Below are 24210 nucleotides of genomic sequence, written 5' to 3' on the forward strand. Positions count from 1 at the left end.
GTTGCCTGTATAATGGACCATAATCCTCAGTGCATCATGCACACAAATCTGGAAAGCATCGAGATTGATCATAGTAATACTAATCTGGCTCTCTTATCTTTGATTGGGGATCCTAGAATTCTTGCTTTTCTTGAGATGTTCTCTGAGTTAGTTTGTTCATTTTTTGTATGGTTTTGTGACTCTGTAAACTAAGGTTGGGACTTCTTTTCTTTTTGATGACACATAAAACCACTGACTCCACAAATCACCTTCCCTTCCTGCCAAACTTTATATAATCAAAGCATATTGAAAGCTGTGGGAAAAGAAAAAGGATGGTCTACAGAACCAGACTCCTTGGGCTTTAAATCAGTAATCCAACAGCCTAGTGAATAAGGGTAGACTTTTAACCTCTATATGCCTCCATTGACCATTGATATGAATGATGCCATCTTCTTTAGCTTTATTTTTTCTTTAGCTTTAATTGTGAAAATACACATCACATTAAATCTACTATCTTAAATTTATTTATTTATTTATTTATTTATTTATTTATTTTTGAGACAGGAGAAGAGAGAGAGAGAGAAGGGGTAGAGGAAGAGGGAGAGAGAGACTCTCAGGCAGGCTCCATGTCCAGAGCAGAGCCCATTGTGGGGCTGGATCTCACAACCCTGAGATCAAGATCTGAGACAACCAAGAGTCTTGATACTTAACCCATTGAGCCACCCAGGCACCCCTTAACCATTTTTAAATATACACTTCAATAGTATTAAGTACATTCACATTGCAGCATGACAAAGTCCAGAACTTTTTCATCTTATAAAAGTGAAACTCTACACGTGAAAAAATAGTTCTCCACTTCCCCCTCCCCAAGCCTCTGCACTACTCTTCATTCTGTTTCTATGAATTTGACTACTCTAGATACTATATGTGAGTGGAATCACACAATATTAAATTGGCTTAATTTACTTAGTATAATGTGCTCAAGTTTCATTTATACTGTAGCATGTATCAGAATTCTCTTCCTTGTTAAAGCTGAATAATATTCCATTGGAGGTATAATTCACATTTTGTTTATCAAATTATCCATTGAAGAACACTTGTTCTGCTCTTGTCTTTTGCTATGAATAATGCTGCAATGAACATGGGTGAATACATTTTTCTTTGGAATTCTGCTTTCAATTCTTTTGGTTATATACTCAGAAGTAGAATTGCTGTATTTTCAATAACATCTGCATCATTTTAGATTCCCACTAACAATGCCTAAGAGTTCTAATTGCTCTATAGAGTTGTTCTGATTATTAAATGAGTTAACACAAACAACATGCTTATAATATAGCCTGACAATGGCATCTTTAAAAAAAACTGTATTATTATTAACATGTTTGTTAAAAATTTAGTATTTGGGGGATCCCTGGGTGGCGCAGCGGTTTGGCGCCTGCCTTTGGCCCAGGGCGCGATCCTGGAGACCCGGGATCGAATCCCACATCAGGCTCCCGGTGCATGGAGCCTGCTTCTCCCTCTGCCTATGTCTCTGCCTCTCTCTCTCTCTGTCTCTCTGTGGCTATCATAAATAAATAAAAATTAAAAAAAAAGAAAAAAAAAAAAAAAAAAAAAAAAAAAAAAAATTTAGTATTTGTTATTACAGAGATATGAGACCTTGAAAACTTGGTATCCGTCCTGTAAAAATTCTCTAAATAAAACCTAATCATACTACTAGTAGCATATAAAATCTAGTTATATGAAACCTAAAGAAAAAATATCACCTGAATTTTTTGTGCTTAAAAGAGGGGGTATCCCTGGGTGGCTCAGTGGTTTAGTGCCTGCTTTCAGCCCAGGGTGTGGGTCCTGGGGACCCGGGATCAAGTCCTGCATTGGGCTCCCTGCATGGAGCCTGCTTCTCCCTCTGCCTCTGTCTCTGCCTCTCTCTCTCTGTGTCTCTCATGAATGAATGGATGAAATCTTTAAAAAAGAAGAAAGAAGAAAGAAGAAGAAGAAGAAGAAGAAGAAGAAGAAGAAGAAGAAGAAGAAGAAGAAGGAGGAGGAGGAGAAAGAAAGAATTCGGGTTTAGCATCAATACAAGAAAAAAATGAATTCTAAAAGAACAAATTAAAAGTGAGTAAGTATTACTTGAAATCCATATTAGAATTAGCTCATGAGTTCATGCATCATAGGATTACAAGGGAAAGTGAGGCTCCATATTGTAGACATGGGCCAGGCTCTTGGGGCTGCAAAGAGAAAAGTGTGCCAACTAGCTTAGTTTGTTGTGTTAAATATACAAGAAGAAAAGAGTACTGGTAAAGAAAGCTTTTATTATTCTTGTTTATTTGCTTTTGTAAAAAGTGTAAATACTAATAAGTGTGTGTGCATATGCACTGATTTAATGAGATTTTGTATAGAAACAAACTGTGAATGAGACCTCTCATCAAAGCCATTTCACACTGCACCAACATTCACTGCATTCCCTACTTCTCAGTGTTGCTCTTTAATAACAAAACCATGGACACTATAGTACACTGATGTTCATTTGGTAAGGGTTTCTTTATTTGGGATGAATTCTCAATTGTTTGGGTTTTTTTCCACACACAAAAATAATGTTCGAACTAAGAACAAATTTCTAAGACAACAAATTAACTTGTCTTTACAAAGCATGTTTATTGAACTTTTATTGTTTTTTTAAAGAATAAAATCTCAATCAACTGCTACAATGCAAACCTAAATGGTCTTTGTTTCATTGTTTTTTATGGGAAAATTGCTGTAAAACAAATTAAATTACAGGTTTGGAAGAAAACTGATTGTGGAAGCTATAAGAAGTTTGAGATTAAATTTAGAATAAAATGAAGAACTTTATCATCAACGATCTTCACTTTCTGAAAATAATTTTTTTATGAATATTTCTAAAGAAAATAAAAACTGACCCATAGATAACTTTTAGTAACATTAAAACATGCTTGAAGAGTCTCCAATTAATACTCATGCACCACTTCTGGAAAATTCTGGACATTTATATTTTATATAATTTAATTATATATTTATATATAATAATTATATAAAATTATATAAATATAATTATATATATATTTAAAGATTTTATTTATTTATTCGTGAGAGACGAGAGAGAGAGAGAGAGAGAGGCAGAGACACAGGCAGAGAGAGAAGCAGGCTCCATGCAGGGAGCCTGACGTGGGACTCGATCCTGGGACTCCAGGATCTCACCCTGAGCCAAAGGCAGGTGCTCAACCACTGAACCACTATATATCCCAGTAGAAATTATATTTTAATTTTTATACATGTATTTATACATGTATTATAATATCAAAATATTATTATGCCCAAATATAGAAGTTAAATTGGTTGGAAGTTTGAATCTGCTGTGTATTCTTTTTCAATTCAATTCAGCCAAATTCTAAAATAGATTCAATGAGATGAGTCATATCTCAATACAATGGTATTTCAACGGATTGAAATAAATTGCATACAATTTTATCCTTTGTCATTTCTTTTAATTTTAAAATATATATTATAATGTAGAATTAAAATTTATGTAGTTTTTTTTTTTTTTTTTTTTAAGATTCTATACATTTATTCCCAAGAGACACAGAGAGAAGAAGAGACAGAAGTAGGTTCCCCACCAGAAGCCCAATATGGAATTCCATCCCAGGGCTTTATGTAGATTTTAAGATGAAATATGATATTTTAAAAAAATTTTATTCTTGGCATACATGATTTGGGCTCTGCTTCAGAACTTGCCCTCCTCTCCATACCTAGGCTCATATTTACCTTAATCTTTTGTTAGAAGATCTTCAATATTACCTTTAAAAAGGGATGATAAGTCTGGAGTTGCAAAAGCAAGTATCTATGATACATAAACTACCAAAACTAAAACAGGAGGAATAGAAGACCCATAACCAGCAAGAATATTGAACCAATTATCAAAAGCCTCCCAAAAAACAAGAGTCCAGGGCCAGATGGTTTCCCAGGGGAATTCTACAAAATATTTTAATAAGAATTAATGAAATTTTTCTGAAGCTATTTCAAAAAATAGAAATGGAAGGAAAACTTCCAGAATCTCTCTATGAGACCAGCAATACCTTGATTCCGAAACCAGACAAAGACCCCACCAAAAAGGAGAATTACAAACCAATATACCTGATGAACATGGATGCCAAAATTCTCACTAAAATACTAGTCAATAGGATCCACTAGTACATTAAAAGGATTATTCACCATGACCAAGTATGATTTATTCTTGGGCTGCAAGGGCAGTTCAACATCAACAAGTCAATCCATTTGATACATTACATTAATAAAAGAAAGGACAAGAATCATATGATCTTCTCAATTGATGCAGAGAAAGCATTTGACAAAGTACAGCATCCCTTCTTGATTAAAACTCTTCACAGTGTAGGGATAGAAGGAATGTACAGCAATATCATAATAGCCAAATATGAAAAGCCTGCAGTGAATATCATTCTTAATGGGGAGAAACAGAGCTGTTCCCCTAAGGTCAGGAACATGACAGGGTTGTCCACTCTCATCACCGCTATTCAACATAGTACTAGAAGTCCTAGACTCAGCAATCAGGCAACAAAAGAAATTAAAGGCATCCAGATTGGAAAGGAAGAAGTCAAACTCTCACTCTTCACATGACATGATACTCAATGTAGAAAACCCAAAAGACTCCACCCCCAAATTGCTAGAACCAACAGTGAGACAAAAGTAAGAGAAATTGAGGAATCAATCCCATTTACAATTGCACACAAAACCATAAGATACCTAGGAATAAACCTAACCAAAGAGCCAAAGGATCTGTATCTTCCTTAATTTCTTTCATGAGAAATTTTATGAAAAAATTCTGTTTCATGAGAAATTAAGGAAGACACAAAGAAATGGAAAAATGTTCCAGGCTCATGGATTGGAAGAATGAATATTGTTAAAATGTCTATGCTACCTAGAGCAATCTATACATTCAATGCAATCCTTATCAAAATACCATCACTATTTTTCACCGATATGGAAGAAAAAATCCTAAAATTTGTTTGGAACCAGAAAAGACCCCGAATAGCCAAGCAACTATTGAAAGAGAAAGCCAAAGCTGGTGGCATTACAATTCTGGACTTAAAGTTATATTTCAAAGCTGTAATCATCAAGATAGTATGATACTGGCATAAAAACAGACACATAGATAAATGGAACAGAACAGAGAATCCAGAAATGGACCCTCAACTTTATGGTCAACTAATCTGTAACAAAATAGGAAAGAATATCCAATGGAAAAAAGGCAGTCCAAGAAATGGTGTTGGGAATATCAAACAGCTACACACAGAAGAGTGAAACTGGACCATTTTCTTACACCACACACAAAAGTAGACTCAATATGGATGAAAGACCTAAATGTGAGACACAAATCCATCAAAATTGCAGAACACAGGCACAATTCTCTTTTACTTCTGCTGCAGCAACCTCTTGCTAGATATGTGTCCAAAGGCAAGGGAAACAAAGGCAAAAATGAACTATTGGGACTTCATCAAGATAAAAAGCTTTTGCACAGCAAAAGAAACAGTTGACAATACCAAAAGACAACTGACAGATTGGGAGAAGATTTTTTCAAATGTCTTATCAGATAAAGGACTAGTATCCAACATCTATAAAGAACTTATCAAACTTAACACCCAAAGAACAAATAATCCAGTCAAGAAATGGGCAGAAGACATGAACAGACATGTAGAAGACATACACAAGGCCAACAGACACGTGAAAAAATGCTCAAATCACTTGGCATCAGGGAAATACAAATCAAAACCACAATGAGACGTCACCTCACGCCAGTCAGAATGGCTAAAATGAATAAGTCAAGAAAGGACAGATGTTGGAGAGGATGTGGAGAAAGGGGAACCCTCTTACACTATGCTTGGGAATGCAAGCTTGGTTGTAGCCACTCTGGAAAACATGATGGAGATTCCTTGAAAACTTGAACATAGAGCTACCCTGTGACCCAGCAATTGCACTACTGGGTATTTACCACAAAGATAAAATGTAGTGATCTGAAGTGAAGAGCCACCTGCACCCCAATGTTTATAACAGTAATGTCCACAATAGCCAAACTAAGTAAAAAGCCCAGATGTCCATTGACAGATGAATGGATAAAGAAGATGTGGCATATATACACAGTGGAATGCTACTCGGCCATCAAAAAATGAAATCTTGCCATTGCAATGATGTGGATGGACCTAGAGAATATTATGCTGAGCAAAATATGTCAATCAGAGAAAGACAATTATTGTATGATCTCACTCATATATGGGATTTAAGAAATAAAACAGAGGATCACAGGGGAGGGGAGGGAAAAATAAAACCAGATGAAATTAGAGAGGCAGATAAACCATAAGAGTCTATTAATTACAGGACACAAACTAAGGGTCACTGGAGGGGAGGAAGTGAGGGGATAGGATATCTGGCTGATGAACATTAAGGAAGCCACATGATGTAATTTACAGTGTGTATTATATAGACTGATGAATCGCTGACCTCTACCTCTGAAACCATTAATACATTATATGTTAATTGAATTTAAATACATAAATAAATAAATAAATAAAAATTAAAATGAAAGGTAAAAAGCCAAAAAAAATTGGGGTATTTAAAGAATATTCTAAAAAATCTTTATATTTTCCCCTCAACATGAAATTATATTATACAGAGAAGTTTAAACTGAATTTTGCTGTTTTTGTTTCATTTTTTAATTTTTAAAATTTTTTAATATTTTATAGATTTTATTTATTTATTCATGATAGACACACAGAGAAAGGCAGAGACATAGGCAGAGGGAGAAGCAAGCTCCATGCAGGGAGCCTGATGTGAGACTCGATCCCAGGACTCCAGGATCATGCCCTGGGCTGAAGGCAGACCCTCAACCGCTGAGCCACCCAGGCGTCCCTGTTTTTGTTTTAAGAAACAGAGAGCCTAGGTACATGCCAGTGGGGAAGAGAAGGCCAGAGGGAGACAGAGAGTATCCTAAGCAGACTCTGTGCTAAGTGGAGAGCCTGACATGAGATCCATCTCAGGACCCTGAGATAATGATGGAGCCAAAATCAAGAGTTGGTCACTTAACTGACTGAGACACCCAGGCATCCTGAATTTTACTATAAACAAAAATCATTTCTTCAGAAATAATTTTAGAAGCAGAATTGCTAATCAAAGTTATGTATTTTGTAAAGTTTGTACCACTTTATTTACTTTTATTTTTATTAATTTAAGTAATTTATTATTCATAAGACACACAGAGAGAGAGAGGCAGACACACAGGCAGAGGGAGAAGCAGCCTCCCTGCAGGGAGCCAAATGCAGGACTCCATCCCAGGCCCCAAGATCACGCCTTGAGCCCAAGTTTGTACTACTTTAAATACTCATCAGCAAAATACCAATGCGCCTTTTATCTATCCTAGTGACCAACATTTGACATGGCAAACTTTATCGGATTGTATAATCATATTGGCAAAAACTGTCAATCATCTCCTTATTTTAGTTGGCATTTCCTTACTTATGTCTGAGCTTGACTTTTTTTCAGTCTATCCTGATTTAATGTTGTTTTTAAGGAAGTGGGTAAACTTATTAATCTTTTCCTATTTTTCTATTAAAATATTTGTGTTCCAATCATTTTAGGAACTCTATATATTAAGGATAATAATAATTTTTCTTCCATAAATAGAAAAAAATATTTCCCAAACTTGTCATTTTAATTGTGTTTATTTTCTTGACAGGAATTGTGGTATTCAGGGGTACCTGGCTGTCTCAGTTGGTTAAGTGTCTGCCTTTGGCTCAGGTCATGATCCCATGGGGCTCCTTGCTCAGCCAGGAGCCTGCTTCTCCCTCTCCTACTGCCTGTTGCTCCCCCTGTTTGTGTTCTCTGCCTCTCTGTCAAATAAATTAAAATCTTAAAAAAAAAAAAAAAAGGAATTGTGGCATGCAATTTACCTTTGCAAAATACCTTAGTATTTATTAATAAATTTTTTTTTAAATTTTACTTTTTTATTACTTATTTTATAAGAAGGTAAGTTCCTTTGAGACAAATAATGTATCTTATACTTTAAAAAATGGCATATGAAAGGCAATTACAAAGAAATGCTGAATACATACTTGCTTTCTATATATGCATTGGTAAGGAAAAGAGGCTCTAAGTTGCAGCCATGCATGCTTATAATGACTGCAGTGCATGGTATTTTTTACTGCATATTTATAAAAATAACATTATAAAATTGTAAACTTAGTAATACTGTATAAACATTCTAAAGGGTTTTTAAAGATATTTTATTTATTTATTCATGTGAGACACAGAGAGAGAGGCAGAGACATAGGCAGAGGGAGAAACAGCCTCCCTTTGAGGAGCTTAACTTGATCCCAGGACCCCGTGACCATGCCCTGAGCCAAAGGCAGTTTCTCAACAACTGAGCCATCCAGGTGTCCCATGTCCTAAAAGTTTTAAACAGCTAGTTAAAAAATGGAAAGTGAGAGGAAATGTTAGAACTAGAAGTGCTATTTTGTGATACTTAACTCATTCAGTGACAGTTTTCTCAAATTATGTTTTTCCTAGGTCCCTTTTACATTTTGACCACATTTATTTTTATTTTCCTTATTTAAGAGTGTGCAAATTAATATTCTAATATCTATCTACATTCTCCAAATTTCTTTGTTTTTCTACCAGTGGTTTCTGCATGTATATTTTTTCTCAGTTACCCTTCTTATGAATGTGTGAATCTGAAGAAGAAGTCAATCTTTTGTGCAACTACTGTTTCCCTATAATTCCCCAGCAATTCTTGAGCATAAGGCCATCTCTTTCCTTCCATGATAAAAAAAAAAAAAAAAAATGGTAAGAGTCACTTCCTTGAAATTCCTTGTGTCATCATAGCTCATTTACGTGAGAAGGCAGGGATTAGGACAGCCATGAATCTACTTCCTTGTCTGAGAGCAGGTTACACTGACACATGTCACCAAAGTTCTTTCTCCTCACTTCCCTCTTCAGAATTGGAGAAGTCCCTCATTTGAATATTGACATCCCTGTTTACCTCAGTCATCTTTAATGAACAAGAAGAATGATAGCAGTGAAGGGTCATTATTGGATTAGAAATATGTACAAGAAATAAAAGTTATTAAATTGGGAACTAACTGAAAATATCCAAAAGTGGGCTGATCGAATCTGGATTTTTTTCTTTAGATGTCTTCGAAAGAAAAAGAGTCAACTTGTTCAACAGTAGTTCAAAGTCCTTTGATGATGGCAAAACCTGAGTCTTATTCCTTTTCATAAGCCAGTTGTCTTTCAGGGTCTCACTTAGGGACTCCAGGTTGTGTACTGCAACATGAATGACCTGGAATTGTAGAGTGCACAACATACGCAATGTATATGCTGGTGCTATAGACTAGCACTAATCATGACCCTTAGAATGCACTTGCTAAATGTCTTGATGAATGAAAGTCTTTTAGATTTATGTTAATAACCATAGTTATATGATATAGTAATAGGAGTTTTTAGTCTTAAATATAAGAAGTATCTTAATTTTATTTAGACAATTGTGTTTGGTAAATACTAACATGTAATTAATCTTACAATTATTTTACCTCTAATTGTTAATTTGGTCCAAAGGCCAAGTAATCAGCCTTGGGAACACAGTGGGAACACACCACAAAAACAGAAACAAAAACAAAAACAAAAACAAAAATAAATAAAAAGAACATACTACAGTGATAAGATCATGAACAAGTTCAAATTCTTCCACTTGTTTGTCACTTGTTGGATAAACTCTACTGAAACCACAATGAGCACAAAAGTAAATTCTCTGGGTGGCTCTGTCAGTTAGGCATTGGCCTTTGGCTGAGGTTATGATCCCAGAGTCCCATAATGGAGCCACTCATCCAGCCTCTGCTCGGTGGGGAGCCTGCTTCTCTCTCTGCCCCTCCCCCCACTCATGCTCTTTATCCTTCTCTCAAATAAATAGTCTTTTTTAAAAGGTCAATTCTCATATATAACTTCCACCAATCAAATATATTCTTTTCTTTCTCAAGAAAGGGAGGTTTTTTGGTTAGGCAAGACAAGGTTCTTGGGGTTGTGTATATGAATATGTATTCTTTTTTTTTTCTTTCTCTTTGTTAGTTACAGTGATTTTACAGAACAATAGATAGTGAATGTGAATTTCTCAGTACCAAAAGTTGCAATCTTGGGTGCCATAGAAGTGTTGGTTTTTTTAGCTGCGATGGAAAAAAGTCCTGTTTGATAGCTGTGGGTTTTGTATAACCCCCGGCCTTCTCTTGGCCTTAGAGAAGGAAATAAGAAAACCTGCTACTTGATGACCTGAACTTCTTCCCATTTACTCACACCCCACCCCATCCCACCCTACCCCAACACACACACACACACACACACACACACACACACACACACACACAGTCTGATTCAGAAAGATACAAAGAGCATGATCCCATCCTTGTTCATTATAATGTTAAAGGGCTTGATTTGGAGACCTTCCCTCCTCTTGATGGAAGTGGGGGAAGAAACACAGGTGGACTCTCCTTTAGCAGACCTAGGAAAGCGGAACGGAACAACTGCCTGCACCCTCCATATGCAGAACAACTGCCTGCACCCTCCATACTTCTGCCTGTGGTTTCCACTTCCTGAAAAAGAAACAACAAAAGCTGCCTTAAGGAAGTAAACTTTTGGCCTGAGACCTCATAGCTATCTCAGCAAAACATGGAAATGACAGTTTCTGTTAACATTTAATTTGAACTTTAGTATCTCAACCTTTGCTCCATTGTTTCTTCCTCTCTGATCTCTATGGCTTCTGAGACACCCACCCCATATCTGAACTTTGTCCACTCTCAACCTCAGGGAATGCATTGTTGGGAATGCAATATTGAATACATTGCTTGGTATAAGTTTTTTATAAAAGAGATATTTAATAATTTGTGTTTTAGATTAAGTAGTAGTTCTTTGGACATACATCAACAAGTGAGTCAAAAATACTATACTAGTCAATTTTTAAAGGCATTTTTAGAAATTGTAATTTCATAGCCGAATAAGTTCTTAGAAAAGTTTTCTGCTGCCTCTTAGGCACCTACCTTCTAGATTTTTACTCAAATTGTTTTTGCAAATAATTGCCATTATTTGCTGCTTTAGAAGAAGTTGTATTAGTGCTTTTAAGAATTTTAACTTTCATAACTGGATGAGGTAAACATATCAGAGCAAGTAGTCTAAGATGTTTGCTTAATGAACAAATGTTCTGGTTGCTTTTATTTTACCTTCATGAAATAAAATTTTTTCCTTTAGAAAGTATAATAATAAATTTTTCATTTTGCTTTTGGTAAAATCAGGGTGATACTATGTCTTATAGTTACTGAACTTTACAAAGTTTAAATTCACTTGATATCTTTGAATGGTTTTGTATACTTCTAAAGAAATAAAGAGCTTAACATCATGTCCCCTAACTATACGGTATATTAATTGATGTGGCAAGTTGAATATACACCCTATGAATATCTCAATGTATCCAGAAAATAATAAATTTAACCAGGAAAGAAACACAGAATGGTGATTCAAACTTCTGTAAATATGCATGGCTCATGTATTTACTATTCTTGGTATCATTTTTAACTTTTCCTAAAGAACTGTAACTCTCTGAGACAACCTGACTCCACTGAAAATCTGTAGGTGGTAGGGACGCCTGGGTGACACCATGGTTGGGCATCTGCCCTCAGCCCAGGGAGTGGTCCTGAAGTCCTGGGATCGAGTCTCACATCGGGCTCCCTACATGGAACCTGCTTCTCCCTCTGCCTGTGTCTCTGCCTCTCTCTCTCTGTGTCTCTCATGAATAAATAAATAAAATCTTTAAAAAAAAATCTGTAGGAGGTAAAGGCATAGAAAGTGTAGAATGGTGTATTATAACTCATACCTTACCTCACTCACACTATCTGTGTCTCCTTTGTCCAGAATATAACCTGTTTTGTTATGCCATGACTTCTTTTTTAAATCCTCTTCACTGGGGGGCCTGGGTAGTATAGTTGGTTAAGTGTTGGACTCTTGATTTCACCTCAGGTCATGATATCAGGGCTGTGGATCAAGCGCTGTATCATGCTCTGTGCTCAGTGGGGTTTTTGCTTGAGATTTCTGTCCCTCTGCCCCTCCCCCTGCTCTCTCTCTCTTTCAAATAAATAAAATAAGTCTTTGAAAAAAATAAAAAAAATCCCCTTTAATATCTGGTCTGCATCATTTTCAGCCAATTATATTAGAGATTTAAGGCTGAAGGTCAGAACTGAAGGTATTTCCTAAGCTTGTGGCTGTCACTTTGCTATCTGCATAGTCTGGGAAACACTCCTTAATTTGTCCAGTGCCAATTTTCTAATTTATAAAGCACTGACTTTGTTCAAAATGAAGTAGGATTGTGTAGTGAAGCAGTATTGCCTGGATTCAAATACCAGTTCTGTTGGACATTAGGGAAGCTGCATATTATCTCTGTTTCAGCCGTGTCTCATATAAAAAGGGGAAATGTATTAAATTCATAAAAATTATGCAAACTTCAACATGTGTTCATGAAGCACTTAGTACCATTCTCTAGTGGTAGGAAGTACTATGCAAATATGAACTCTTATCATTAATCATCCAGCATTCACTTTCTAATTCACTAGCAGGATAGGTTGGGACAATGGATATGGTTTATGAGCAGTGACAGACAGAAATTAGCTATTTCACTGAATTTTTAATAAGCCAGATGCAGTTATGCTCAGAGTTTTGTCCACAACAAGAGTAACTTTATTCCCATGAAACTGTCATCCACAACTGGCTTCCGTCTCAACTGTCCTAAATCTGCTTTGCTTTAGAGAGCAGGCTTTAGAAATTGTGTTTTAAGTTTTCCATTCCATTGCCTCAGAAAGCTCCATCAGGACACCTGGGATTGCTACTATGTGCTTATATGGGCAGTGTAAGGTGTCAGTGGTTGTCTGTATCCTTCCTCTCTCTAGTTTTCTTATTATTTTCTTTTAACCGCCAAACCCCCCAAACTCAGACACTATAGGCATCCACTGCTCCCCACATTGTTCACATTTGCTGTTACCAAAATTGCTTATGGGAATTCCGAAGCCCTCATAGTGCTTTGGACAGGGCTCTTATGAAAGACACAGCAATAAAAATTATAACTTCTGTTTTATTGAGAGTGTATTCACTCTCCAAAGAAAAGTACCTCATGGATTGCTGAGTTAAAATATGGTTTTGATATATCAGTCTCATTTAAAATCTTTAGCAGATATCTAACAAGGCAATGTGAGTGGATCACGCATATCAGTGCAAGTTATTTGACTGTCAGAACTGTATGGGCACAGATGTTACTCTTTTTTGACATTTCCTTAAATGAGGAGTGTCCCTAAACTCCACAGTGCCAAAGCCAGTGCTTCTTCAAACTGCATTTCTAAATTTTTATGTGGTCCTTGTTTCTTTCATTTTTTTGGCAAAAAAAATACATAAGACATTTTATTTTGTGCCATTATGTAGTAACCTCTAGTCACCAGGAGTCGTGAGAAATCAGATGGAAAGAATGAAAACACAAAATAGGATTTTGCACTGTGGCAAACTAACGTTTAGAAAAACCTTTATAGCAACAGATACTGCAGAGCTAATGAAGTCAGGGAAACCCTGCAATGAAAGATACCCCTCTCTGGTAAGACTGTGAGTTGATAATATTAATAGTACCTTGTTAGGATTTGTTATCAGAAGCCTGCCTCTATGTGGGTCTGTGATCAAATGTGCACTGTCTACACAGACCTGCAAATGGAAGCCCTAGTATTAAGCTGCACTACTAGCTCCTGGCTAGTAGTGGCTACTGATGCCTGAGAACTGCAAATACAAATATTTTCTACAGAATACTGTCTTAGTATGAGTGTCTTTGGATTCCAATCTGTAAAATTCGTCCAACTATTACCTCACAATAAAATTGTGTAATATCGGAGGAAATAATCCACTACAGAAAAGAGATTTGTGGAAAGATCTAAGTTTTTCAATAATATTCAGTGTTGCTTTTATCAGAGTTTAAACTAATTAAGATAAAACATTTTAAGAAATAAGATATCAATAAACATTAAACTATCAAAATTACTCTGCAGCTGCAAGAAAATACTGAAACTAATTTTAAAAATTAAAATCATAGAAATAAAAAATTCAATGGATTGTCGAACAACATAACAGTACAACAGAACGACACTAAATAACTGAAGAGTCCTAAAAAAGAATGACCCCAAGAGAGCCTGTGAAAAGGAAGAGTAAAAGAACAGAGATGTAGAAAATAGGATAAAATGGGAAATTCTAACATATGTGTAATTAAAGTTCGAACAGGAGAGAATAGAAAGAATAGGGGAGATAAGTTATTTAAAGAAATTGTGGATGAAAATTCCAGAAATAATGAAATATGTGGCTTCCCAGGCTCAAGATACACAACATGTTGCAGAAAAGATACATATTTTTAAAACTTACAGGTGTGAACTTGCAAATATCAAAAGGAAGAAAATATCTTAGAAGCAAGAAAAAAAGATGACACATAAAGGAATAATAATTGGGCTGCCAATTAAATTCACAAGCAATGATAAAAGGTAGGGGCTATAGAATAACATACTGAAGTGCTGTCAGAAAATATCTGTGCAATTTGAATTGTGTGTAGCAAAATAATTTTTAAGAGCAAGGCTAAGACATTTTATGATTTTAAAAGCCAAGCATTCACCGCCAGTGGAACTCCACTACGAGAAATGTTAAAGAGTAAAATTAAAGAGAGAAAGCAATCCTGGTAGATGTTCAAGAAGGCATGTTAAGAAAGCATGACGGTTATTATAAACAAGTCCTAATTGTATAAAACTAAAACAATCTGGGATTTATAGGATTAAGACTATATAACAAAACTTAAATACAAGACAAAATTAGCATATTAATTTAAAAGGATCTAAGTTCCTTATATTAGTTGGAGGGGAAAGTTCAAGATTTTGATTATGTTTAAATCTTGTTAATTACCGCATGAAAAATTTTGAGAAGAGTTACTAAATTAATAATGATAATGAAGCATATAATTTTGAAGCAAGTAGAAGTGGAAGCATGAATAAGGAAAAATCAATCCAAAAGAAGCAAGAAGTGAGGAAAGAAACTGAAAGGAGACAGAGAAAGAAGATGAGAAAGAATAAATATAAGCATAAAATAAAATGGCAGAAACAAATCCAAATGTATTTGCAATTATAATAAAAAGGGATTAAATTTACTATCAAAATACAGATGACTAGATCAGGAAAAAAGATGTAGCAAAAGTCTTTTACAAGAAAATACATAAAGCATAAAGAATGGTAAGACTAGAAATAAAAGGATGATATATATATATATATATATATATATATATATATATATACCTGCAAAATACTAATCCAAAAAAATTATTCAGTATATTGAGATTAGTTAAAAAACACTTGAAGACACCTACCATTTCTAAGGAAAAGCAAATCACTGAATAATGATATAAATTTTATTCTAAAATTGCAAACTACTGGACACAGACCTTAAACACTTCACAAAAATTAACTCAAAATGGATCACAGATCTAAATGTAAAATGAAAAGTATAAACTTCTAGGATATAACATAGGAAAAAAATGTCAACGACCTTACACATTGTGATAACTTTTTAGTTATGACACCAAAGACACAATCCATGAAAGGAAGAATTGAGAAACTAGAATTCTGAAGATTAAAAAAACTTTTTGGTCTTTGAAACACACTGTCAAAAGAATAAAAAGACAAGCCACAGCATGGATGAAAGTATTTGCAAAAGGCATATCTGATAAAGGACTATTTTCCAAAATGAACCAAAAAACTTTTTTTCCCAAAAAAACTCTTAAAATTTAAAAATAAGTAAATAAATAACCCAGTTAAAAAATGGGCCAAAGACCTTAGTTAGCATGCACCTCATCAAAGAAATGATACAGATGTCAAATAAAATGATGAAAAGATGCTCCACATCATATGTCATCAGGGAAATGCAAATTAAAACAACAGTGAGATACTGCTATAAAAACCTATTAGAATGATCAGAATCTAGAATCCTGACAACGTCAAATCCTGGCAACAGGAACTCTCATTCATTGCCTGTGAGAATGCGAAACGGCACATCCACTGTGGAAGACAGGTTGGCAGTTACTTATAAAACTAAACACACTCTTACCATATGCTCCAACAATCACACTCTGTGGCACTGTCCCCAAAAACTTGAATATTTTTGTCAACATAAAAATGTGCAGGGATGTTTAGAACAGTTTTATTTATAATGACCAAAAGTTGGAAACAACTAAGATGTCCTATGGTAGGAGAATGGATAATTAAACTCCAGCACTCCAAAGAAATGGACTACCAAGCCACAAAAAAACATGGAGGAAAACTAAATACTATATACTATACAGTTCTAATTATATGACATTCTGAAAATGACAAAATTATCGAGACAGATGTTAGTGCGGAAGAGGGAATGAATAGGCAAAACAGGATGTTTAGGACAGTAAAACTACTGTGTGTGAGAATAGTAGATGCGTTGATATATGTTTACATATAATTATATACATAAATTATACACGTTTATGTATTTTATATATAAATATTATACCAAGTATACAATCCATTTTTAAGTTACCTTAAAAGAATAAATCTGGCTGTGACAATTTTGGTTAAAATTTTTCAGGGATTCCCCATACTTTTGGTTAAAGTTAAAAACCCTTATATTTTCATTGGTAGAGTCTTTCTTAAAGTCCTTGGTTGAGATTAAAACTTGAATATTTTCTCACTTTCTTCAGCATAGTACTTATATTTTTCTTTCCACTTTGAAAAAATGAAAATACAGGACATACTAATGGACATGATTTGTAAAGCTAGTTTATTTTTGGTGTAAATTGTTCAAGGAATCACATGTAATTCTATATTTACTAAAAAGATTTAGTTAGTATAAAAAATGCCGATTTTTCATGTTGAAAAATTTTATCTCCTTAAGAAATTGGAAACAACAGAAGGTAAGTTACTTCCCCTCTTTGGATGTGATCTTGTAGGAGAGAAACCATATATATAAAATGGAATTCTCTATCTCATTCTTTAATCTTCTCTGTTTCTCTTCCTCTTTTCCTCCTCCTTCTCTCCCTATCTTACTAATTCTTTAAAACTACTTTAACTAATTCTTCCTTTGTTTTCTTTAACATTTAGTATGGACATTCTGGTCTGTATCTATTAATTTTGATTCTAATAATTCTCCCCACATCTTCCTGGTCTCTATCTTTTGGTGTATAGATTAATGACAGTTAATTGTCTAAAAAGTTCTATAAAATTCTAAAGAAAATGCCCCTCTTTCCTTCTAGAGACAAAAACAATGTTGACAGGCAATATATACTGTCTCTCACAGCTAAATAATACCATATCAGAATTTCAGAGATATTTAATGTCTGAACAAAACAAACTGACACTTAATATGTAGCCCCATATCTCTCTTTGATTTATTCATTTGTAAATTTCCCAAAGAAAGGAGCCATGTGCTCTGCATTTGTTTCTAACATTGACTAGTGTTATATAGGAACATAGATCATTAATTTGTTCATTAATTGGTTGATGGAAACCAGTGAAAATCAAGTATGGGATAGTGTGCTTTAGAGAAACAGTCCCTTTCAATGATCCCTTAAGAATTCTATTTATTTTTATGGTTTTAATTTTTCTAAATGTTGCCATTCTGAATAGAATATATATTAATTTAAATCATATATATTTTTATTCATATTCTTCTTCCCGAGGAGCAGCTCTGATTTCTTTCTCTTTCTTTAGGCTCTGTATAATCAATATATATATAGCAATATATATCCCAAGAGAATACCTAGGTTGGTATACACACACACACACACATGCATTATTATAACATGTAATATAATTATATGGTATTATAATTTATAATTAATATCATTATTACCATTATATGGTAATCTTATAACAATATTATGTAGTTACTGATTTATGAAACATTTTTCAGGCTTTATACAATTATATTTAATCAACAAGAATAAGTCTATTTATAATTATGCGTAGTTTGCTAAATCAATATCACAAGATATGAAAATTATGTCATTAGTTTGCTAAATTAATATCACAATAAAAGTGAAAACGCATCATTTACTGAAACATAAAAGCAGCCACCTACAGTCTTGATCTTGAATATCTATTATTTTTTTATTTTACTTTGAGAAGTGTCATGTGACACTGTCTAGAATAGTATTGCAGCAACTGTCTTAATTGTTTTAGGTGAATGTAAGGTACTCAAAGTACAATACCACATTTCCTAATAGAGATTATGAACATACCAAACTCAATTACTCAGCTGCTATTTTCAATAAACTGAAATCTCCTCTCTTCAAATTAAAACTCTTGATGGTTATTATAAATACTAGAATAGTTGAGAGTTGAAAAGGACCAGGTTGATGAAATTACATGAGATTATAGTATTTATCAGTGAAAAGGTACTTCACATCATTTGCAGAGCAAATCAAATGTAGATTTTAGGTAAGTCCTCTCAAACTCTTCCATTTCAACTGAGTGTTGTAAGTAAACAGTATTTAATATTTTTAATGCTCAGAAAAGTGTGATTGTCATATTAAGTCAAGAATTACAAATGCAGTGCTAATGTTTTCTGAATCAAAATATTGGCAATGTGATCTGAAAATTACCTGCATATATATGAGAAAAAGAAGGCAAACATCTGAAATGAGACTGTTATGAAAATCCAGGGTATGTGGTTGCTATAGTTTATGGGATTGTTTGCCTTATCAAAGCCTACCATGTTTATAGTTGCAGCACTAATATTGAATACGAATTATGTTTTGTCCACAGTTGCATGTTGGCTATATTTTTTGATTCTCCACTGTTGCTCTCCAAAACCAAAATATAATAAAACCCCTGAAAACTAGCATATTTTAGGCCAAAAGTAATATCTTGATGTATTCAAAATACAATTTTATTTATTCATTTTTTTTAAAGATTTTATTTATTTATTCATGAGAGACAGAGAGAGATGCAGACATAGGCAGAAGAAGCAGGCTCCCCGCAAGGAGTTCAATGTGGCACTGGATCCCAGATCCTGGGATCATGCCCTGAGCCAAAGACAGACACTTAACCCCTGAACCACCCAGGTGTCCCTTAAAATACAATTTTATATCTTCATTGAATAAAGGAAACACATGACATAGAGGATATTCGGCAGAAGTTTGGGATGGCAACTTCCCGATGGTTCATTTCAACGACATTGTATTGGAAAACCAGTGTCAGTTATTTGTATTATAGAACAAATCTCACTACATCCTAATATATGATTTAGGGAAAATCATTTAAATTCTTTGTGATTTTCTCTATCTTTAAAGACGTCATTACTATTATTATTTTTACTTATTTTTTTAAAGATTTATTTATTTTTCTTGGAGAGTGAGCACAGGGGGAGAGGCAGAGGAGAGGAGAGAGCAGATTCCCTGCTGAGCAGGGAGCCTGCGGGAGGGGGCGGGGGTCTCCATCTCACAGTCCCGAGTTAATGATCCAAGCCAAAATCAAGAGTTGGGTGCTTAACCAACTGAGCCATCCAGACTCCCCAGTCATAATTATTTAGAATATCTATAATGTGAAGAAAAGTGACAGGTACTTCGAGATCTAAGGTAAGTCAAAATAGGAAATAAATATGGATTAAAAGAAGTTTGAAAACTCAGCTTGTGACATCCAATATCGATTATTTTATTATTAAATCTCTACTCTGTATATATATCATAGTCAATAAAAAAATAAAAACAAAATCAAAGAATAGTTATTATTTATTCCAATGTGAAGGTTTTTGAAACAAAGCAGTTTCTCTTATTGTTTTCAAATGCATGAAATTTGACAACTGTTATTTTCCCCATCAGAGGAGATTTTCAATGATCTTTGTAAATGTGTAAACACACCTGGATTGGCTGGATGTCATGAGGTATGATTAACGTGCAGTAGCAGCAATTTGCAAACATGGAAGAGAGACAGTACAGGGTAAGTTAATAAGGAATGTGGGGATAAGAGTGAATACCTGTTAAAAAAAAAAAAAAAAGATCAGAACCAAATTGTCCTTTCTTTCTGCTTTTTGTGGTTAAGTGCACTGCCAGGTTACTGACTAGGAAATGTAGGAAAAATTAGAATACCTTTTTAAAGAATTGAATGAAGATCAGTTAAAGTGAAGCCATGAAAGTTGTATAGCATGATGTATGACACACAGCTCTCAATAAATATCAGCTCTTGATATTGTGGCTATTTCTTATGTTTTTCTTACAATTATTTCTCTGTATATTCTTTTTATTGCTATCCTGGCCTAAAGATCTTTGAATTCAGGACCCATGTTTTATATTTTGTCATCTCTGAGGCACAATATTTATACACAATTTATTAGTCTGATATTATGGTAACTGATGACTTTGTTTACGTAACTACTGCATTATTATGCAAGCAATACTTTGGTAACACGTTTGTTTACTTCTTTCTTGTTGCTGTTTAAGATCATGAACATACAAACTATAGCGGGAGACTAAGATTGATTTTGATAAACTATCCAAATGGAATCTACAGTAAACCATTCTAGGGCAATATACTTCAGTAAATTCCTTGCACAAAAATGTCATTGTTCTTATATTACTCTGGTATCCGTCTAAACATATAACAAGGAGAAATTAAAGCCTTTTTAAGGGGATATTTGGTTCTAATTCACCCATCTTGAAGACTCCCCTAAATATCTGCTGTGCAAGTCCAGTTACCCAAAACTTGAATTTAAAAAATAAAGCAGGTGTATTTATAGATTTTAAACTTTGTTTTATTATTTTGTCTTTAAGAAGAGTAAGAACATTGTGGAAGGTAATTAAAATCATACAGACAGTATTGGTTTTTTATATGTAGACTTTGAAATTCTTTGAATATTCTATTACAAACCACTAATATTAGTAAATAGAGAAAATTAACATACAGAATTCTTGTCACTAAATGTTTGAAGGGATATTTTTTCTTTTAATTTAAGTGTCAGTTAAACAAGTCGGAGAAAGAGCAGGACTTCTTAAATCTCTGAACGAAACCGCAGTGTAGAACCTTTCATTTTCTTTTCATAATCTTTTTCAAATCTTTCATACTGGGCTACGGTGAATTGGTTTTTCCAATCTCCTGAAATACCTGAAAAGAAAGATTAAATGTACATTTGAGACTACTATAAAATTTCCTTAGATCAGTTTTCATTTGAATTACCACACGTGTATTTTTAAATCTTCAACGTTTTCATATCCATTTCATTACTCCATCCTTTCAAACTCTTGGGCCTTCTTAGTTTTCTAAAAATCCCCATGGATTTTTTCCAGTATCCTATATAAAGAAGTAATCCCTTCAATAGTTTCAAGAAATGTCACTGGGAGAAAATCCAATGTCTCAAAATCTATATTTTTTGGCCCTAAGAGCTTTGTTAACAAAAAAAGAGATAATTTTTCAGTCCTTTTAAAACTATATTTTCCAATGTTAAGTGATAACTTATGAAAAAATTTCTATGATCAAGTAAGATTTGGAAGTGACTGGGTTAAATGTAATTAAACATATGTGTTATTACAGGATTGCTCAGTCTTCAAAAGACTAACCATATCTAAAACCTTTAAGGAAAGACAAGGGACATAGTATTTGCAAAGAATATCTGATAAAAACAATGGCATTTCTCACAGGTAATCCAGAATTCATTTGCAAGCCTAGTTTTAGGGAGAAAAAAGGGAGTGGGGGAGAAAATATGGCAAAATAACTTTGTTCATCTGTCCCAGGATTTCTCAACTTTGGCATTTTATTTTATTTGTTTATATTTCCACTGTTGACATTCAAAGCCAGACAACTGGCTGGGTGGATGTGGGAGTTGCTCTGTGTATTATAGTGTGTTTTCAGCAGGATTCTCAGCCTGTACCCATTATATGCCTATAGCATACTCTTAGTCAGAACTATCAAAAATGTCTTTGGATGTTGTCAAACATTTCCTGGAAGGCAAAAATCATACCTGGCTGAGATCCAAATATTCCTAGAAAGACTTACCCATGGCATACTTTCTAACTTTCTAAAAAAAAAAAAAAAACCACCTCTGGAGGCACAAAGATACATCATAATTAATGAAATTACCCTTAATAGTCCCTATATAAGTTCTTACCAAAGTACTTGTTTCTCCAAAATTGTCTTAGATTATATTAATAATTTTCCACTCTCTACTGTAAGATTTTATACCTCTGCCCACTGACATGTGTTGTATGACTCCTCTTTGCCTCATTAACTTTGGGCTTCAATTTTTCTTTTGCTTTGGTTAATAGAATTTGAATCTGTGCAATATATACCACATCTAAATAGCAACTTTAAAGGCATTGTAAGTTTCCAACACCTCTTTTGTTTTCCTGTCTACTAGAATATTGGGCATATCCCACAAATGGGTAGCTTTTTCAGCCTGGATTTCAGAAAGAGAAGACATAAGAAACTGAGACCATGAAAACCAAGTAAAACTGAACAGATTCAAAAGAATAAGCAAAACTGATGTATGGCCCACATTCACCAACGTTAAACAAAAAATAAAACTTGTGGTTTTAAGCCACTGAGATTCTTGAAGTCTTTTTTTTTTTTTAAGTTTCAGGGTGCCTAGGTGGTCAGTTAGTTAAGTGTCTGCCTTCATTTTAGGTCATAATCCCAGGGTCCTAGGATGAAGCCCCACATCAGGCTTCCTGCTTAGTAGAGAGCCTGCTTCTCCCTATCCACCCCACTCATGCTCTTTCTCTCTCTCTCTCTCAAATAAATAAAATCTTAAAAAATAAAAATAAAAAAAGATTTCATTTACTTATTTGAGAGAACAAGAGACGAACAAGCAGGGGGAGAGGCAGAGGAAAAGGGACAAGCAAGCTCCCCACTGAACAGAGAGCTTGATGCAGGACTCCATCCCAGAACCCTGGGATCATAACTTGAGCAAAGGCAGATGCTTAACTGACTGAGCCACTCAGGTGCCCCATGGAGTTGTTTGTTTCACAGCAGAGCTAATACATACATAAGTAACAGAATCTATGCTTCTCTGTCTCTCTGTCTCTCTGTCTCTTTCTCTCTCTCAACATGCAATTCAATTTAACATATTTTTATTAAGTGACTATTTTTGCAAGATGCTAGTTATATATACATTGAGATAATGCTAGAGATGCAATGATTTACCATATCATAGCAACAACCTCAAGGAATTGACACTTTTCATCATTCACTTGGTATGCCTAACATTTAAGCTGACTACTCACCACAGCAAAAATTTTAAGGAATATGAAGAATATTTAGAGAGTTCAGACAAATGAAAGGCATTCTTCTGATATAGCAAAGGAGGCCAAGACTCATGCTTATCAATACATCAGCTCTTGAGTAAACATTTCTCCTTAGAAGGTTTGCCTTACATGTTAGGCTTATAGAAATTATAGTTTATTTGCCACAAATTATTAATATCCCCTAAGTTTTTTTTTTTTGTTGTTGTTGTTCCTAATTTTCTTTTTTCTTGCCATCATATTCAATCTCTTTCCATTTCCTATAATATGGCTATACTCTCCATGACTGTAATTAGCAAGCTGTATAGAAACTAGTATATGATTTCTCACCCTTTCTCATGAAAGGAGATACAGAATGATCCATGACTGTAATTAGCAAGCTGTATAGAAACTAGTATATGATTTCTCACCCTTTCTCATGAAAGGAGATACAGAATGATCCATATCAAAATCTGGTATAGTGGTATAATTTGTACTTGGATTCTGTTTCATCACATTGAAAGAGCTGTGATAGAGGATTTTATCCACAGTTTCTTCTGACAAATCTTTCTCTAGAAACTGTAACAACTTCTGAATTTCATGTTTTGGATTCTAAAAAAAATATAAAGAGAAAGAATTATTTCAGAGAGATTTAATCATAAAATAGGCAATGCATTTAATAAAGTTCTACATATGTCAATGTGGTAAAGGAAATTATTTTATATTTTTATGTGCACTTTTTATTTTGCATTCCAAAGTACATGTCCTAGTCTTGGCCAGGCAATCATCTGCTAAAAAGAAGAGTAAATTTTGTTTGTTTGTTTTTTTCTTTCTCAAATTTTTAAATTTAAATTCTAGTTAGTTAATATATAGTGTAA

General features: G+C 34.2%; 1 protein-coding gene and 1 long non-coding RNA gene across 5 annotated transcripts in view; one reads left to right on the top strand and one right to left on the bottom strand.

Moving 5' to 3' along the window:
• Positions 1-16083: 16083 nt before the first annotated feature.
• Positions 16084-24210, top strand: part of LOC112652200 (uncharacterized) — a 42717-nt gene continuing 34590 nt past the window's right edge. Inside the window, exons 1-4 of one of the 3 annotated variants that reach the window (XR_003131282.1) lie at positions 16084-16164; positions 19943-20060; positions 21648-21754; positions 22471-22653. This is a non-coding gene — a long non-coding RNA (uncharacterized LOC112652200). Of the gene's footprint in view, positions 16165-19942; positions 20061-21647; positions 21755-22470; positions 22654-24210 lie in introns of those variants that run through there. The other 2 variants (XR_003131283.1, XR_007401723.1) reach the window with 2 other exon arrangements.
• LOC112652198 (sulfotransferase 1 family member D1-like) overlaps positions 20850-24210 on the bottom strand; it is a 36259-nt gene continuing 32898 nt past the window's right edge. The window contains exons 7-8 of one of the 2 annotated variants that reach the window (XM_025435674.3): positions 23764-23944; positions 20850-21221 (exon numbers count right to left, since the gene is read on the bottom strand). In XM_025435674.3, the coding sequence (XP_025291459.1) occupies positions 21109-21221; positions 23764-23944 (294 nt within the window). In that variant the 3' untranslated portion in view covers positions 20850-21108. Of the gene's footprint in view, positions 21222-23683; positions 23945-24210 lie in introns of both variants that reach the window. The other variant, XM_035710570.2, reaches the window with a different exon arrangement.

The sequence above is a fragment of the Canis lupus genome, chromosome 13 (assembly GCF_003254725.2).
Source record: "Canis lupus dingo isolate Sandy chromosome 13, ASM325472v2, whole genome shotgun sequence".
Taxonomy (NCBI): domain Eukaryota; kingdom Metazoa; phylum Chordata; class Mammalia; order Carnivora; family Canidae; genus Canis; species Canis lupus.